The sequence below is a fragment of the Wyeomyia smithii genome, chromosome 1 (assembly GCF_029784165.1).
Source record: "Wyeomyia smithii strain HCP4-BCI-WySm-NY-G18 chromosome 1, ASM2978416v1, whole genome shotgun sequence".
NCBI classification, from domain to species: domain Eukaryota; kingdom Metazoa; phylum Arthropoda; class Insecta; order Diptera; family Culicidae; genus Wyeomyia; species Wyeomyia smithii.
This window is the reverse complement of record NC_073694.1, coordinates 172606962-172626075: the sequence shown is the minus strand read 5'-3', so window position 1 is coordinate 172626075 and position 19114 is coordinate 172606962. Positions and strand designations below refer to the sequence as shown.

At 41.1% G+C, this 19114-nt stretch overlaps 1 protein-coding gene across 9 annotated transcripts in view; it reads left to right on the top strand.

Annotated features, from left to right (window-relative positions):
• Positions 1-4249: 4249 nt before the first annotated feature.
• LOC129731078 (SH3 domain-containing kinase-binding protein 1) overlaps positions 4250-19114 on the top strand; it is a 39472-nt gene continuing 24607 nt past the window's right edge. The window contains exons 1-2 of one of the 9 annotated variants that reach the window (XM_055690839.1): positions 4250-4378; positions 5381-5812. In XM_055690839.1, coding sequence (XP_055546814.1) covers positions 5788-5812 — 25 coding nt within the window. In that variant the 5' untranslated portion in view covers positions 4250-4378; positions 5381-5787. Of the gene's footprint in view, positions 4616-5263; positions 5813-13007; positions 13146-19114 lie in introns of those variants that run through there. The other 8 variants (XM_055690887.1, XM_055690879.1, XM_055690864.1 and 5 more) reach the window with 8 other exon arrangements.

Below are 19114 nucleotides of genomic sequence, written 5' to 3'. Positions count from 1 at the left end.
ATTCGTACAGATTATTATCATTTTTAAGATGGCAGCACCGTACAGTCGTCCACATGGATACTAGAAAAAATGTTTCACCTTTCAGCAGTCATGTCTTGGCCTTGTCGTCAGTTGATTTTGACGTCAAGTATACATCAAATTACCAGTGTATAAATTAGTTCGACTTTTGCTCACGCGCAGCTACAATCATGTCCGATGAATTCTGCAAATGTCAGGTGTCTTGTTCTAGTCATCTTTGATGGCATTTAAATTGTGGGAATGCTGCGTTGCACCTCCGAAACACAACCTGATTTAATTATGGTTTTCGCGTTTTTTTATATTTATATTGTCAAGCATTAAAACATCAATGACAGAAGTGACAGTTTTACCACAGATAACAGATATCCAAGCTAACTTTGCTTCATGTGTAAAAAGACGCAACGGTTTTTTAGCATGTCGCAATACGCAGTATGGTGGCGCTAAGAACACTTAGTGGTCAATGATTCGATAAAATCGATAGTGTTCCAGCTTTTATTGATATTATCGCAATGAGAATGGTTGCCGTTTTTAAATGTAGAAATTTTGAGCAGTCATAATGTGTGCATTATCGACTTCTTAATTCAATCCCTCTGTATATTTGCGATAAATTTGTTTGTTTTAGTGTTGGTTTTTAAAAATAAATACATAAACCTCACAAAATCTATGTTATATCGTTGCATAAACAGCGACTGTATAATCTGTAAGAATTTTCATGCGTCTGGCAGCTTTGACCGTAAACCAGCGCTGCCATCACTAAAGTGGTTAAAGTCGCAAGTTGCAGGAAGATGTCGTTAGCATTCCAAACGAGTAAGAATTTGAAATCTTACACACGATTTCTGGAGTTTTTTGTTCTAGCTTGGATGTCTGTTATCTATGGTTTTACTGACATCGCTAGGAATCTTCGCGTCGCTGGACTCATCAGCGAATTGCAGAGTAGTACCATAGGCGAAGCCAGAGGGGGGCAGGGGGGCCGTTCCCCCCCCCCCCCTAAATGTTGACATTGGTGCAGAATTTTGTTTTCAATAATGCTAATAGCACAAAACGACATCTTTTCAGCCCATAGAAACATCTGTGTGAAGTAACAGCCAGATCAAAAATAATTGATTGAAATGCTTGCGCTGTGTTGCGTGTAATTGCACAGGTTTTTTAGTTGATCCACCAAGGATATTGAAGCGGCAAAATTACCGGGCAAATCCGCCTGCATCAACTAACTTGGAGTATTGGAACCGAGCTGTGACAATTCCTTACCTTGATTCTCTTGTAACCTCACTGGAAACACGGTTCGATGAAGATAGTGCACCTGCCTACGCGTTATCCCTGCTTCATCCCGCTAACGTAATACGCATGTCGCTGGAAGAGTTCAAGCGCAAAACCGAAAATTGCGTAATTTTTTATGAAATCTACAATTTTGTTGGAGAAGTGGATGCTTTGTATTACTTTGCAGCAGTATGAGAGCAGATCGTAAGAACTTGGAAGAGTTAAAATTGCACTTGCTCTACCATGGAAGAATGCACGATTGAACGCCCGTTCAGCACATTACGTCGAGTGAAAACCTGGCAGAGGTCAACAATATTTGAACAGCGGTTGAGTGCTCTCTGCTTGCTGAGTGTTAATCGGCAGATGGCCAACAACAATCGTGAAAAGACACATGAACCGCTTCCGGAACGTTTGACGTTTGATGCCCGAAGATTTTATTGAGAATCTTGACTGTGTCTTCAATCTTCACGTCCTTGGGAAGCTTTGACAGGATGTAGTTGAGATAGCGGCTGTGCGAATGGGTGTCCAGCTTCCGGAGAAGTAAACGTACCTTCGCCGCATCATTCAACTGGCCTGCATCGTTCTCAAAGAGATCCTGGTAGCGGTTAAACAACAACGTCCGAATGTAACTCCGTTTTCTTCGTCGAAGACAAACTCGATGATGTTCGATGAGAGGGAATCCAAAATTTTATCCGCTGCTGGACCGCTATCCGCTGTAAAATTTGGGCCATCTTGTGAATCATATCTTGAATTCCCGGTTGCGGCTGCTGATTAACTTTATCTTCTGCCATGTTCGTGGATTCTTGAGATCCTCGTCGCCAAAATAATATGTCCAAAGGTTTAAATGAACTAAAGAGTTTTTAGTGAAGAACATCTATTGTCAATAACAACTTTTCACTGGTTGCCTTGATGTAACAATTACTAAAGACTAGTATTTATTTCTATTTTTCATAACACACTAAAGTCGCTTTTTTCGCGGGGGATACGTGCCGGGTAAAAAAACGCGTAAATTCCGGAATACGCGTAAAAAAAACGCGTAAATTTCGAATACCGCGTAAAAAAAAACCGGTAAATTCCAGAATCCACGTAAAAAAAAACCGCGTAGAAACAACCACGTAAAAAGCGACTTTAGTGTACCATTTTTTTACTTCTAAAATTTTGAAAAGCTTGCCACACCCCCCCCCCCCTGTAAGTTTTCGCTTACCACCCCAGCTTTTACGGGGCCGATTTACCCGGCGGGCGGTGTAGCACTGGGGTACTTTACCAAAAGGGGGTTAGATTAGGTGGAAATAAAATTGTTTAACACAAATAAATAAATAACAAATAAATAAAATAAAACAAAATAAATAAGAAACCTATCTCTAACCTTCCGTCCTCCTCGCAGCAATGGTGGGTTTTTGTGGCGCAATTCCGGGGAAGCACCGCTTTCTCCTGGGTGGCGCTCGTTTGCTCCGGTTTAATGAGCTCGCTGGGGCACACGCACAATTTCACACTCACCGGAGCTGGGTAATTCTTCCAGCACAACTCAGGGAACGGCGGAAGCTAACTCGGCACTTAGCTTTTTAGTCGAAATTCTTTCCGGCGGTCAAAACGCGACTTTCTTTTACGGTGGTTCAGAGCGATCCCCCTTGGCGTAGCATCAAAACAAACCGGCTGACGTTTCAGCCATCACTTTCGCCGGTTATGCTTCGCCTTTTTTCTGCTCCGGGAGGAGAAACGGAACCTAACTTTGTTGCACACGCGAGACAATTCACACCGATAATTTAAAACCTATCTACAAAAACACCTATCACAAACTTCTAAATAGAATCTAACGTAAAAACAATGAACTAAAATTACACATGCAACATGCAGCGGCGAGTATGTTGCTTGTCACTACAACCACAATCAAAACAAAAACAACTCCTACACACAACTGACAAGCAACATATATTTACACGCTCGGCGTTTTTTACACAAATTTGGGTTAATTGCAACCTCGAGGGTTGCACCCCCTATTTGAAATTCTGGCTACGCCTATGAGTAGTACCACATACATAAGACATACGTTACACTCAGGAAGAAATCTTCCAAAAAAGTTGGTACAAAATGAAATACTCGAAAGTACCAACCTCTGTAAAAAAAACCTCTGTTTGAGTAGTTTATGGAGGTTGTGTACCTGCGCAGCCCTGCATTTGTCTCGTTCCCACTCGGAAAATGCAGCATTGATTTTGTAACTTTTTGACAGTTTCGTAAGGGATTTTGTTGAGGGCTCGAGTAGAGCCGCTATGAAGAAAATTCATTCCGTTCATTTTCGTCGAGCAGTACATACTGAGGTTGGTACCGGGTGATGTGAGGCAAAGAGTACCAAAAAAAAATCACCAGGGTTACGTATGTCTAATGTCGAATTCGTTTTTACGGCAGGACTATCCCGTCTCGGACTACGCTTTGCAGCTGCAAAAAAACACTTTCCGAGCAGTTGCAATGGTGTGCGTAATACCAGAGGTAACTGTCACTTTTGTTTTGGTCATTATCGCTATTGTCTTTTATCGCATTTGTGCTACTGTACGAAAAATTTGCCAATTTACTGAAAAATGACAAAATAACAGAATAAAATAAATAAAATTCAACCTGATGTTTGACACGCGAAGAACGATAATCAAAGCAAACCGATTTTGACACATTTTTTTTTTTTTGATTTTGACACACACTTGTGAATGTGTTGGTGTCTTCAAAACTGCACTCTGTTTCTTGCGCGGACTGTCCGGGACAGAAAAAGGGTAGTCCGGGATAGCTCGGAAAATGTTAAAAAAAAAAACAGTGATAGGACAAAGTGTAGTCCGCGGGGTAGCTACACCGCAAAAACGAAAACGACATAAGTATGTGGTAGTACTGCAGTGACAATATATCGTACATATTATGGCAACCCTGCACACAGCAGAATCCGCCCCTTCCACGATGCAGCGCTACTGTTTTTATCGGTCAAAAACTCACCACCTTCAGTTGACGTTAGCGCAAAGGAAGAAAAAGAAAACTTTTCATTCGGTATTCGTCATTCGTCGCAGTTTGTCGTCGTGCTGTTTCTGCGAAAGCTGCAGAAAATCTAAGTGATATCATCATTAGGGTGAGGCAGAAAGGATCTCCTTGTTGTAGTTTAGCCTCCCATTAGTCCGCGGTATCCAGTTTCTTTCTAATTTTCCGGTATAAAAACTGTCGGAAGGTGTTTTTCCGATTCTCTGTACCGGTTGTGTACGTCGGTACATTTTGCTGCGCAAGAAACGCACTCGGGAAAGCGGTGTTAGTAAAGTAAACATTTTCTCCAGCTCGTATCATAAAGGTAGAAGAGACAACGGTAGGAAAAGTAAGCCCGGATCGCTAAGCAGCAGTAACAGCAACAGCAGCAGCAGTCATCACTCCCGTCGTCGTAGTCTTGGTCTCCATTTTCCAGTCGTGTCCGAGCATTTACCGTACGGATGTAAAAACTGACCAAAGTAAATTTTCGAAGTTTTGGCTTGAATGTTTAATTTTTTAATATATTACTTCTTACATCTGTTTCCCAATAATACAATATACACTATCATTTTGATCGTTACAAATTGAGGATTTACGCACGGTGGTTATTGTCTCCGTACGGTAACGCAAAGACCACAGCATTTGCTTTCGCCTCGCCATCCTGCCTGTCACATCACGGTGGCAGCCAAACACAACAGCAAATGAGTGTAGTGATCACGGTGGTGACCGCAAAGTTGCTTCTCCATCCTCTTAGAAACATGTTTAGTATTGCCAGTGCTAGTAAATAGCGTATTTAGTATCGTAGGGTCACTATGCTGCCAGAGTGAAGTGAGCTTTCATACAAAAGTCAAAATACTTTTCGGCGAGTCGACCCCATCGAGAGAAAGGTGTCACAACAGTAACCGTTTTCGTCTCTTTATGGACAGGAAGTTCCTCCCGTCCCGTCGATGTGCCCGTTGTCTTTATCATCATCAACGTATGGTACTCTGTTTTGCGTTGACGCCACAATCATACAAAAAAGAGAAATTTGAATGAATTTTCATTTGCATTTTGGTTCTTTACACCCTGGTGTGGTGAAATTTGCATATTTGAATTGTTGTTATTTTATTCTCAGTGCAAAGGCGTAATACTAGAGTGCAATCGAATCAGTGATCAGCGGGCTCAAGCCCTACGAACGAATATATACAACCACTGGAGGCACCAACCAACGACAGTTTCGAAAATGTAAAAACAAATGTGATGAAGTGATCCTAACAAGTGTGAGCGCATGTTGTGAAAAAGGGGGCCATAGGAAATCAATTCACTCGTGGTCTACGGTGCGGCTCGGATTGAGAGTGCAAGGGCCTACCGCTGTGACTACTTTGACACAAAGAAGAAAACAAGAATTCCGCTAGCCAGGCCCAGTAGCGTGCTGTTAAACGTCGTCATCGGGGCTCGATAGAGGCCTTTTTCATTTTAATAAGTAATACATATATAAAACGCACCGCGATCGCCTTCGAAGAAAGAGAGACGCAGCAGTGAATGAAAAAAATGGAGAAAACTGGAGGTAAGATCTCTCAATTTTTGTAGTCACTGTCCGTGCAGGATTTTCTTTTTTCCCACCAATAACAATCATTAATTTGTCGCTGCATTTTGGGGCTAGATATCGAAAAGAAATCGCATCCAACTGCAAAGAATCCGTAATTTGATGCGTACACCTACCTGCTTTTCTCATAGATAAAGCGCGACTTGGCAAAGGCCAGATTAGGGAATGAATCATCACTGTACCCGTTACCGACATTGTCATATGTACTGAAAGACCTGCTCTGCTGGAACCCACACCACTCTGCGTTAGAGCGAAACTTTTGTTGGCTGTTGTCCCAGCAGCGGGTACTCCTTGTGTAGTCTTTCTGTGAAACTTTGTCGAGCGTAACTGCTCACGGTTTGAGACTCGAAGTGCTAAGACTTTTATCAGTTGCTTGATAGAGTCCAATGGTATCGCTTATCTGCGAAAAAAAAAACTTGGATTGGCTAGCCTTCCATCCTGCAGCTGCCCGCAACAGTGGATTTGGTGGTTCATTCAGTACTGACTCATATTGGGTGGTGGGAACTACCGGATCGCATTCATTTTGGCATGATGCTGTCATGTCAAAAAAAGGAATTTAAGAATGAAATTAGTAGGAATAACCCATTGAAAATATTTTGGTCAAAACTTGCTTCGCCGAACTGGATTGTACGCTCTCTAGGTCGTCATATGTAAACTAGCCAGTAAATTTTGCACATCGTTGTTTGCAGCAGAGCGTTTGCATTCCAAATTATCTGAGGTTTTAGCTCAGAAACCTTTGGTTGTCTAGTCTGGGTTAGGCAAAAAAAACTGTTTTCGCGGTATGTAATTTTTTTCGTACACCGAAAATTGACAGAGCTACAATGCTTTAAATATGCCTATGTCAAAATGTTCACGCCCTTGTCTTTGCAAAAGATTGAATTCAATTTTTCACCAATCTCAGGAAGTCACTCTGATTGTCAAAACGTCAATGTTCATTCTGCAATAGTGCAATCAAAAATTCACGTGTTCATTTACGCTCATTGCGTACAGATTACCATCATTGTAAGCTTTTGCATACAATCATTCGTTTTTAACACGCTGTAGTGAAAATTTTACAAGGTTGTCAATATTCGCGAACGTGAGTAAATTTTTCGTTGGTCTTTTGCAAAAGCAACAGGCAAGCGAAATCGCTCAGATTATGTAGACAAAGATGGCGAGTCGGCGACCTACCGGATTAATTCTGAAAATAATTGTTACGTGCAGTTGAAATTTGACATCGGTAATTTTTTTCGAAATTTGACATCGGTAATTTTTTTCGAAATTTGACATCGGTAATTTTTTTCGCTGTAAAAAGAAAGAATCATTGTTAAACGTCCTGTGCCTATCGACCATCAACTGCTGGTGGAATTTATGATCAAACTAATCGCGAATCGGAACCTACTCATTTCGTTCGTTGATTGGGAAGAAACAAAGCTCCTATTGAACCGATTATGCGATGCTGATGGTCCAGGTATGGCCCTAAACTCAAGACAAGGAAGCAGTTGCTAACAAAATCCGAAATGCCAAAACGGATGAAATGAAAACTGAGCTCATTTCTATGAAACATGATTCAGCCTGCCATCACAACAAAGACGTATTGTGAATTTATACTCGTTTTTACCAGCGTTGTCATCAGAACTTTGGATTAACAACTCTACATCGAAGCGAAGTTGTTACTGATTTAGGAATCTTATTAGACACGCAAATGCCATTCAGACAGCATCACTCGACAATTATAAACAGAGACAATCGTCAACCTGGCATTATTTGTAGAATCGCAAAGGAGTTTGAAGACCCAGGCACTTGGCGCACACTCTACTGCTATCTGGTACGGTCAATTCAATTGGGATCCGTATTATGATTACTGGTTTCGGCGAATTGAGCGCACTCTGTGATGTAAAAGGTTTTTTTTTGTGATTGTTTTGTACTGAAAGCTACTGGGTTCTTATGCTGTTTTGAGTGAAGACTAAAGTTTACTCGAGGCGGCTTTTCCCAGTCCTAACACAAAATATCCTTTAGATGTGTAGTCGGATGACGAAAATTAATAAATAATAATAATTTGAAGCACTTGATATAAAGGATTTTCCACTCATTGTCCTGAAGTAACCCTGATCATCTGCCGTCCGTCGAAAACCTCCGCTTTTTGGTTGGTATCGCCTCTCTTGAACAACGACGCAAGGATATCATGGCTAGAACAGCACACGAAATTTGCCATTAGCGACTATTGCAGTTTATTTGTTTATTTGTAAAAAATACATCAACAGGCCTTGTGGCCCAACTGATTTTCTTAATCTCAGTGCTACGTGCTAATGTTAAGAATCGATTCTTCAGTATCTCGCGGCTGGCGTCAAAGTCGAAACATGATGCGTAACGGTTAAAATGGCGCTGTAGACCGGTTATCTTGCCGAAGCTACTGTAGTTTGTGTGTGTACTTTGCACGTGAAGAAACAGACTATTTCGCAACATTCAGATCGTCAGCGAAGGACAGTCGAGGGCCCTGAAGCCAGAAGTTGACATCGTTCAGGTAAATAAGAAAAATCAGTGGCCCGAGGTGGCTACCTTGAGGGATGCCGGAATGAGCGGAAAACGAGGAAACTCCGTCGATGTTCACTGCTAATCGCCGATCAGTCAAGTAGGATTTGAACCATAGTAGTAGGGGGCCTCCAATGCCGAGCTTTTCAAGCTTCGCAACGGCGATCTCGTGATTCAGTTTGTCAAAAGCGGCGGAAAGGTCCGTGTAGATAACGTCCGTCTGAGACTGGTCGTCAAAGCTGTTCATTACGTAAGATGTAAGCGTCAGGAGATTCGTGGCCGTAGATCGCTTGGGCATGAAACCGTGTTGTTCGTCTGCGATGTACTACTTGAAGAACGAGAAAGTTGGTTCGAACACGCTGAGTTCAAAAAGCTTCGGGATGGAGCAAAGCGCTGAGATTCCTCGATAGTTATTAACGATTCTTCTGTTCCCTTTCTTATGTACTGGAAACATGTATGCCAATTTCCAGATCGAAGGGAAAACACCCGAACTGATGGATTTAGTGAAGAGATTACTCATTGGAGCAGCCAGACTACTGATACAGTTTTTCAGGAAAAAGGACGGTATACCATCTGGCCCAGCGGATATGGAAGACCAGAGCTTCGAGGCGGCTAATGTAACCATGCTAACGTCGATGGAAATGTTAGTCAATGCACGACCGAGAAAAGGAACACGTGCCGTCGCAGAAGTAATTTCGTCCGTTGTTAACCTTTCGTCTACAAGCACGCTAGAGAATTTCCGCGAAAATAGTTGCCAGATCTGTTCGACACTATTCGCTGTATCACCGTCTAAGAACATGCTTGAAGGTAGGCCGCCGTCTTTTCGCTGTTCGTTTACATATTTAAACATATTAGTTAAATGCTCACCGCACAAACTATGGTGACTATGGTCTGCATGAACCTGTGAGTCGAATAGCTTTAGCATATAATCTAGACGAAAATTTTAATTTCTAGTGTTAATCTACTTTTATGCTTGGCCATTTCTTTTGACACTGCTCATGAGATCTTGTGCCGGGCTTTGCCCGTTTTCCCTTTCATAATTTCTTCCAGTTTTCTGAAGAGCTTCATCGATTTCGAATGTTTTTCCGCTTTTCTTCAGCTTCTTCTTCATTATCGTCCAAAACTTTTCGATCGGACGAAGTTCTGGTGAATTTGGTATGCTCGCCTCCTCGAGACCACATTAACGCCCTTCACTTCGTACCAAACCATTACAGGCTTGGCGTAATGGCACGAAGCGAGATCCGGCCAGAACAGCGTGGGACCACGGTGTTAGCAAAGGGAGGACAGCAAGCACTTCTGCAAGCATTCCTCTCGATAACTCTGCCTTCTTCGCGAATTTGTCCGTCTTTCTCTTCCGGAACCTCAATCCGGGACGTACCGACTAAAATCTCGAGGCCGAAGATTTGTTTGGTGCCCGCCTTAATATATGTCTCGTCGTCCACTCACGGCCACTCACGGTACAGCTTCCGCGCACGCCATTTGGCCACCGGGTTCTGCTTATCAGTCCGGTTTGGCGCCTTTCTGTCTTGAAAAACATGTAACCCAGTCCGCTTCATTGTCTGCTGGACGAACCACTTCGACGAATTGACCTTTTTGGCCACGTCTCGGGTAGAAAGGTTTGGGTTCTTCTTAAAGTACTGCATTATATTCCGCGCCTTCTCTGAGTATTCCGTTTTCGGTTTCCGGCCGATAACAACGCGCTGCTCGATGGTGTTCGTCTCCCGGAACATCTTCACAACGCGGGACACGATGGAATGGTGGATTTCAAGCCTTTTGGCGATTCATCTGCGTGACTGACCAGGATTATCACCGCACCCAAGATTTGTTGAAGTAGCTCTTCTTGTTTCGAATGCATCTCGGAAACTACTTGACAGATCGCGATAAAATTTTGCATACATAAACATAACACTCCAAACTAGTAATTACCAAAATTTTATTATTTTTTACCCACCCGATGAAAAGTTACACCCAAAACAAAGTGTCGCATTTTATCCGAGTGCAATCTATATATATATATGAATTGTAAATTGGGTTATGTACCTACCTACTTTGGGGGTACTACATTCCGATTCGGAACTTGACCTTCTGTTTATTTAGACACAGACTTCGCAGCCGACTGTTTAGTGTACAGGACATTTGCGGGGCTAGCTCTACGATCCTCCTGACATTAACAGTCTCTCCCGAGCCGATATTCGAGCCTACGACGACTGGTTTGTTAGGCCAGCATTGTACCTCGAGGCCATCTGGGAGATATAAATTGGGCTATGTATGTGTGCGAAAAAGATGCTGAATTGGAAGAAAAGTTCAATTCAATCTTTTAAGATGTGCGGACATTATGTTAAAAATTATGGAAAAACTAATTGTCTATCACGTTAAATCAACGCACCTAAATACCTTTCCGCTGAGTAGGTATCAGTTTGCATATCGAAGCAACATGTCAACAGTGGATGCAATACATATGCTTACGACAAAAATAGCGAAATCTATAGATACAAAAGAAATCGCACTCGCTGCGTTCTTAGACATAACAATATCGCACGCTAGCCTGGGGGCTAATGCGGTCTCGATCAACTAAGATTAGTTGAGAGAATTCGTTATCGATATTGTTTTCGGCACATTTTGCATGCTGTAGAATAAGTACAACGATACACCGTGCCCCAGTGCTGAGTCGAGAAAATTTCCAGCTCGAAAAGTTCTCGACCTGATCGGGAATCGAACCCGATATCACAACCGTGTGGGAGAGCTAGCCGTCCGACATCGCTAACCACAGAACCACGGGGACCACATGTTCTTAGACATAGAAGGAGCTTTTGATAATGTATTCCATCACTCAATGTTCAACGCAATGGAACACCATGGGTTTGATACATATACGAGTGCCCTCTGGGCATGTAGCAAAGCTATTGGCAGAACATGGGGTCTACGGCCAAGTATAATTTATTGGTTGTACCAGGCAATAATAAGACCAAGAATAACGTATGCCTCGCTAGTGTGGTGGCCTAAAACAAAACAAAAGCCAACGCAGAACAAGCTTGGCAAGTTGCAAAGGCTAATTCGTAATGCAATTACAGGAGTAATGAAAAGTGCTCCGTCGAAAGCCTTAGATGCAATTCTGCATCTATTACCACTCCATCAGGTAGTACAACTAGAGGCGGAAAAAAGTGCATTGAGACTAACACGCCTTAAAAAAGTACCTGATGGAGATCAGACAGGCCAGCTGGCAATCCTCAAACATTTTCAGTTGAGCAAACATAGACCAGGTATCGAAGACTGGATGAATACAGAAGCAAACTTCGAAATACCTTTTAAAATCATAGAGACCGAACGGGAAGTTTGGGAACAAGGTGGCCCGAATATCCGACAAGGCTCTGTCGTCTTTTACACAGATGGCTCAAAAATGAATGATTCAACCGGAGCAGGTATAAATAGTCCTGGGATAAGCATCTCGATACCAATGGGCCGTTGGTCTACACTGTTCCAGGCCGAAATATTTGCAATTTATGCATGTGCACAAGTCTGTTCGGCTAGGAAATACAGGCATGCTAACATATGCATTTTTTCTGATAGCCAAGCAGCACTTAAAGCACTAAAAGCCTTCACATGTACCTCTAAGCTAGTATGGGAGTGCATCCTTTCACTGAAACAACTGGCAGAAAGGAACCAAGTATGGTTATACTGGGTTCCTGGTCACTGCGGAGTGGAAGGCAATGAAAAAGCCGATATGTTAGCTAGACAGGGGTCATGTACCGATTTCATTGGCCAAGAACCGTTCTGTGGGGTGTCATCAAGCGCCTTGAAGGCAGAATTGAAAGCCTGGGAACATAGGACAATACAAGAGAACTGGATATGCTCAGTAGGGCTACGCCAGTCTAAAAGCTTTATAAAACCAAGCGTAAAGAAAAGCCAGCAATTGCTTAGTTTAAATAAAAAGAGACTAAGGACAATTTCCGGACTGTTTACAGGACACTGTCCAAGTAAGCATCACCTGAAACAAATTGGTCAGTCAGATGACGAAATTTGTCGTCTCTGCGGGTTCGAATGTGAAACCGCAGAACATTTGCTCTGCCACTGCAGTGCACTAATACAGCGCAGAATAAGAGTCTTTGGAAAAGGAACTTTGGAGCCTTTTGAGGTCTGGTCTGCGAATCCTAATGAGGTAATACATTTCATACGAAATTCAGTGCCTTATTGGGAGAAAGGGTGCGATATGACAACGACGATCACTTCTGCCACGAGTACCTAGACTAAAGAAGAGGTATACCACAAAAGATCAAAATAAATCTCACAAAAAAAAATGTGCGAACCATACATAGCAGTTAGCCATTCTGAAGGTAAAACACATAACTAGCTTTGTCTATCACAGTGCTACTAATAATTTTCTTTAACTCTAACTATTAAAGAGGAAACCAATCAGAAAAACCACATCATGTAGCACTCTTTCAGAAGAAAAGCCAGGCGGAAGGTAGTAACTGGTGCCTACGTACAGCAGTACAGCTGCCGCCACTTAAGCAAGTTCGTGAATAAAAGGCTTCTTTCTAAACCCAAAAACGACTCCAAACCTGTTCTTCATGAGAAAAAAACTGCAAAATTCATCCACTTGCAACTGCTTCATAATGAATACCATTTTTTCGATAACGTTATCCTGTAACTGTTTTTTTTTTTTTTCTATCAATAAATCTATGAGGATCATACCAATCATACCATTCGCATCCGAAAAACAGAAACCATGACCCGGTCTTGCTGTCATGAAATATTCTCATAACTGAGATTATATTCATGCAAGGTGAGTGTTGAAGTTTAATCAGCTTTTGCTTGCTAATAGTCTTTTTTATTTTGAGCCAACATAGTCATCATAGATTGCACTTTATTTTATTCAATCTGTTCTTGTTTATTTTATTCAATCTGATCTAGTCATGTATACAACCTATTCAATTTGTTTTTTCGACAAATTTAACATTAAACTTGGTTTGAATAAGATTTGTCATGATTTTTTGAAGTAGTATACTTCTCTCAGGAAGTTCGGCTACATAGGGATGTGTAATAAAAATCTAAAACCGAAAAAAGTGAAAAATATGTCCAATTTCAAATGCTAATAAATCGGTTAGTATTTGATGGATTTCCTTCGTTCTTGCAGCAATAGATTGGAAAATCTTCTAAGATTCTTCCCAAAAGAAGATAATTGTAATTTTATTGTTCCCACTATTGTACTATTGAAAATAGTCAAGCCTTGTCAAAACGAAAAATTCGACCTCTGATTGGTCGTTATATGGTTGCTTCCCAAGCACGGTCGACAGAATCATATCGTCGGAAATTGACATTTTGAGAAAAACGAGTTTGAAGATTTGATCAATGTTGGTGATGACGATTCGACTGCTAAAATACATCAAAAGTGATATTTATATATTTTATCAATGCCCTGAATCATTCAAATCTCTGACCAGATATTTTTTTAATGTCAGTGGGTGATTCGAGGAAGACAAAATTCAAAAATTAAAAATTAACCCGAGTTATCTAGTTATAGCATGCAAAACCATATGTTTTTTACTAGGAATTTTCGAGTTATCTAGTTCTAGCATTTGGATGAGCAGGAAAAAATGCTCAAAACTAATGCTTTTTTAATAGTTTCATTTATCTAAACAGTCATGTGTTGTTTATGCAAACAATTATGTCACGTGTTAACAATAAAAATTATACTGTGAGTTCGGTTTTGTTCTGAAAATCTTCATCCTCTTCACAGATGACCGTCGTTGGCCTCATCGTTCACCACATATTCTAATTCAATTCACAAAATATTCTAATAAAAATATTTTAAACAATCTTCTAGAGCTGGAGGTTATAAATCAAAGAGAGACTCAAGGTCATTCTGTTGAAATCGGTATTGATGGACAATAGAATGTATTGGTCTCTGTAATACTCTTATGCTTTGCTTGTTGAAACCACCGTGACGAATTTTTTCCCGGTACGAAGTGTTATATGCCACTTTGAATGGCTCAGATTTTATGAAACGCATCCATGTCATTTCAGGCCACAAAACGACATATTCACAGAAGTTTTTTTTTTGTTTAGTGAATCGTTCGTTTCTTGCGACACTGGCTCAACTTGAAATTGCACATTCTTGAGTTTTTGATGGCAAACGATGCCGAAAATATTGTTAAGTTTCATCCCACGCAACCCCGTTTAAAAATTTACAAAAAAGTCAGAGTTATGTATAGATGTGCCTTTGTAGCTTAATTCGAAACTAGAAAAGTAATAGAAATAAGGCTTTAACTTGTACAACGTGCTTATAATATGTGTATGATAAACCCTAACAAGTTTAATGGGAATGGTAAATCTTAAAATTTGCTTTTATCTTAGAACTTAAAAAATTTTCGAAGCTAATTTTCAAATGCGTTTTTCTCGAGACTATGCATTTTGAGTGGTAACAATGTTGCACAAAAACCGAAAAAAGAAAAGAAAATGTGTTGTGTCAAGGCATGAATCGAGTTAGATTTATCATCGTTTTTTCGCGTTACGATCTATTTGTTGAAATATTCTGTTATAGCCATGAAAAAGTCAACAAAGAGCCGAGTTATCTAGTTTTAGCACAAAACACAGTTGTTCTACGTTGAGATATCTAGTTTTGTAATTGATATATAACTCTCTGTGCGATATTGGGCACTAGTAATTGCATTCAATTAAAAGTTGACTCATTTTGACAACATGTGAGCCGTCTAGTTTTGAGTGTTATATCAGCATTTCATTGTTTACTTTACTTACTTTTCTGGCGACAGATCATTAAGATCCTATGCCGAATCCAGAATACGTCTCCACAAAACTCGGTCCTGGGCTGCTACTCTCCAGTCTCCCCTTATACCCGCTGCTCTGGCATCCTCGTCGACAGCACACATCCAGCGCGTGCGCGGTCTGCCTTGAAGTCGTCGACCTGTATCCGGTTCTCTACTAAATATTATCTTTGTCGATCGCTTATTCGCCATCCGTGCAACATGGCCAGCCCACTGTAACCTGCCGTGTTTCATCAGCTCAGCAATATCAGCGTGTTTGTATACTTCGTACAGCTCGTGATTCATGCGCCTGCGCCACACCCCATTTTCTAGTTAGCATCCGAGTATTGATCGCCGGATTCTACGCTCGAAACCCCAAGCGCTCGTCGATCGTCCTCCTTCCACGTCCACGATTCATGTCCGTAGAGCGCTACCGGGATCATCAGAGTCCTATAGAGCGCGAATTTCGTACGAATCTGTAGGCTACGGAACCCAAGCTGGCCGCGCAATCCGTAATAAGCCCTATTCGCTGCCGCAATCCGTCTCTTCACCTCGCTACTCACCTCGTTGTCACATGTCACGAGAGTACCAAGATAAACAAATTCGTCGACCACTTCGAAAGTATCCCCATCCATCTCCACCGCAGCACCAACACCCGTAAAACTACCACGCTCTCTGCCAGCCACCATGTACTTCGTTTTGGCAGTGTTTATGGTGAGCCTAATTCTCGCAGCTACCCTTTTGAGAGCCGTAAAGGCCTCCCCAACTGCTCTACGGTTAACACCAATTATATCAATGTCGTCCGCAAAGCCCAGAAGCATGTGAGACTTAGTGATGATGGTGCCGCTCCTCTGCACACCTGCCCTTCGTTCCAAAGCTATGTTGAACTGCAAGTTCGAGAGCCCGTCACCTTGCTTCAGACCATCCAACGTCACAAACGCGTCCGAAAATTCGCCCGCTGTCCTGACGCATGATGTGAAACCGTCAAGCGTCGCACGTAACAGTTTAATTAGTTTTGTTGGGAAACCATGTTCTAGCATTATTCGCCAAAGCTCGTTGCGTTTCACTGTTTCGTACGCCGCCTTAAAGTCTATGAACAGATGATGCGTCTGCAAGTTGTGCTCTCGAAACTTGTCGAGGATCTGTCTCAAGGTGAACATCTGGTCCGTTGTAGATCGTCCCACTCGAAAACCGCATTGGTATTCTCCAACAAAGGCTTCCTGCAACGGCCTCAGTCGCTAGAACAGGATACGGGAGAGAATTTTGTAAGCGGAATTGAGGAGGGTTATGCCTCGATAATTACTACACTCGAGTCTATGTCCCTTCTTGTAGATATGGCATATGAGTCCTTCCAACCAGTCCGTAGGTAGTTGTTCCTCAGACCATACCCTTAGGATAATCTGGTGAATTGCACTACACAGCAGCTCGCTCCCAACTTTGAAAAGTTCGGCCGGTAAGCCGTCCTTCCCAGCGGCTTTGTTGTTTTTTAGCTCTTTGCAAGCATTCTTCACATCGTCCAATGTTGGTGGGTCCACAGCTTGTCCGTCCTCCCCAATTTCTAATCTGTTCCCCTCGACGACTCTCCTCCCTTCCTCTCCGTTCAACACCACTTCGAAATGTTGCTTCCAACGCCTGGCCACCTGCGATTTATCGGTAATCAGGTTCCCCTCCCTGTCATTGCACATGGCAGATACTGGCACGGTCCGGTTCCTGATTCCGTTGATCGTTCTATAGAAGCTCCTCGTGTCGTGCCTGGTGAAGCAATTCTCCGCCTCCGCGAGGACGCGATCGTTCTGTTTACTTTATCACAACGAATACTTTGTTCGTACTGTCAGTGATAACGCAAAGATGTAATCGGCATTTTATTCTATACTAAATTGAACAACAAATTGTCCTTTTCAGGATGAAATAAAAACCCCATATTGAAGCGTTAATGTTTTCTCTTGAGTTATTTACATTTTTAAATTTGTAAAAGTTATAAATTTTACTTTATTTTCGTGTCTCAGAACGTACTGAAATATTTTTCCTTCAGTCATGAGCACGACATCCGAAAAAATTTCATCTCAAAATCTGAAAATTGTCAATTCCCAACCACGACAAGCAACTTACTATATTATTGAAAATGGTCAATCCTTGTTGAAGCGCAAAACATCGATTTATCTGATTAGTCAACGTTTATTTACTAGAAAAAATGACTGACACGCAAGCAGCTGGGTTATCTTTCTTGTAAAAGTATTCTACTTCAACCTTGCGGTCGTGGCTTTGCACACAACTCTCCTGTTATTTGGTTCGAAGTGAAGAGAATTAAATACTTAACCATCAACCTTCAATTAATCCAAAAAGTTAATATCCTGCTCACGTCATTGTATTAGTCCGTCTTGCCTCCTAATTCAAAATGAAATATTTGGATGAACATCTAAATTGATTTATGAGAGCTGGGAAGGTGATTAAATTTAAAGGTATAACTGTTTGCATTCAATCAGATAATCGGAAATCAAATCAGCCAAATGGTGTGAAAAAAGAAACCCCATTTGTTGTCAGAAGGTTGGTGCTGCTCCCAACACGAACACCATTGGCTATGATTGTAAATACTTGAGTAGGTAACATGATAGGTGCCATGATAAACCCAAAAGTCAAAATCCGATTATCAGGATACCTATTAGCTGATAGCATTTATTCGCATGGAACGAAGTGACACATTGTCATATGCAGCAAACTCTAGCCATTCTTGTTCGGGAAGCTGCTTTACGAAATAAAAGTAAAAATTTGCACCACCCGGTTGAATTTTTTTTTTTTTTTTCAAACTTCTAAGCTGATTTCCACTAAATCAGCACCTCACAAGAGTGATTTCAGTTGGCCTGACGGTCGCTAGTTGCTGTATTGTTTCAAAAACTGTGCGAGGGTTCAACGTAAATATTTACATTTTTCTTGATTGTCGCAATATGTGTCGCTATTGACTAAACACAAAACTTGGCTTCGCAGGTGTTTTGAAACGGCTTCCATTCTGTGTTCGAGTTGAGTTATTGGGTAACACCAGTGGGCCACACTGTGTGATGTTGTGCGAATAAAAGTTAGAATTTTTTTTTTTCATCTTTTGTCAGTTCGCTCGTTTGCTAGGATGAAATGACAATTTTTCCTATCAAATTAACAATTAAATGAGTAATAAGCATGTAGATCGGTTCTGTTGGTCAGTTTAGAGCAAAAAAACTTTCACCCTAGCACCATTAAGTACAATTTTTACTCCAGAAGAAATTTATCCAAAGCACACGTAATAAACGCGTAAAGAATGTAAACAATCACAGGCATGGTTCGTAACCAACTTCAAGGTGATTCATTCTTAAAAATTGTACTAGTTAGTGTGACATCTTTTTCTACTGTATTGTTAGACCCTTTAGACGTGCATTTGAAAGCTAATACTTTTAGGTGATATTTAGTTTTACTGTATCAAAATACTTTTGACTTAAATAAATACAAATTTCGGGAAAGACGTTAGTAGACCCCTCCTTGCAAAAAATGTTTCCTATGAATCTTTGAGTCTATTTTTTTTTCACTTTTGCTGGTCTAAAGAGTGTTTCCTTGTATTTTTTTCTACAATTGTGTAGTTTTAGTTATCCCGTTATTGTTGGTTCAGTTTGTTTGAGAGCATTTTTTTTGCTCTTCACCTCTTTACCGTTTCTTTTAACGTTTTGAGTTCAGTTTCGGATCATTTTCTCTTGTGGCCTCCAGAAGATTTTTCGCACTTTGTCTTTTCTGTGTTTAAAAATATTTGTGTGTTATTCAGCACTGAACTCGAAAGTTTTTTTCTTTTTGCTTTTTTTTGTTCTTTAGGAACGCTTATTAGAAACGCCTATTCTTATCTGCATGCGGATTTTTTTCCACTAGCTAAGAAGCATTTTTTTATCGTTCTGAGCTCAATTTGGAATCATTTTTTCAAAAAATTTAGTTTTTTATTTTGGCTCATTCCGATGATTCGAAAAACTTTTTTTTGGTT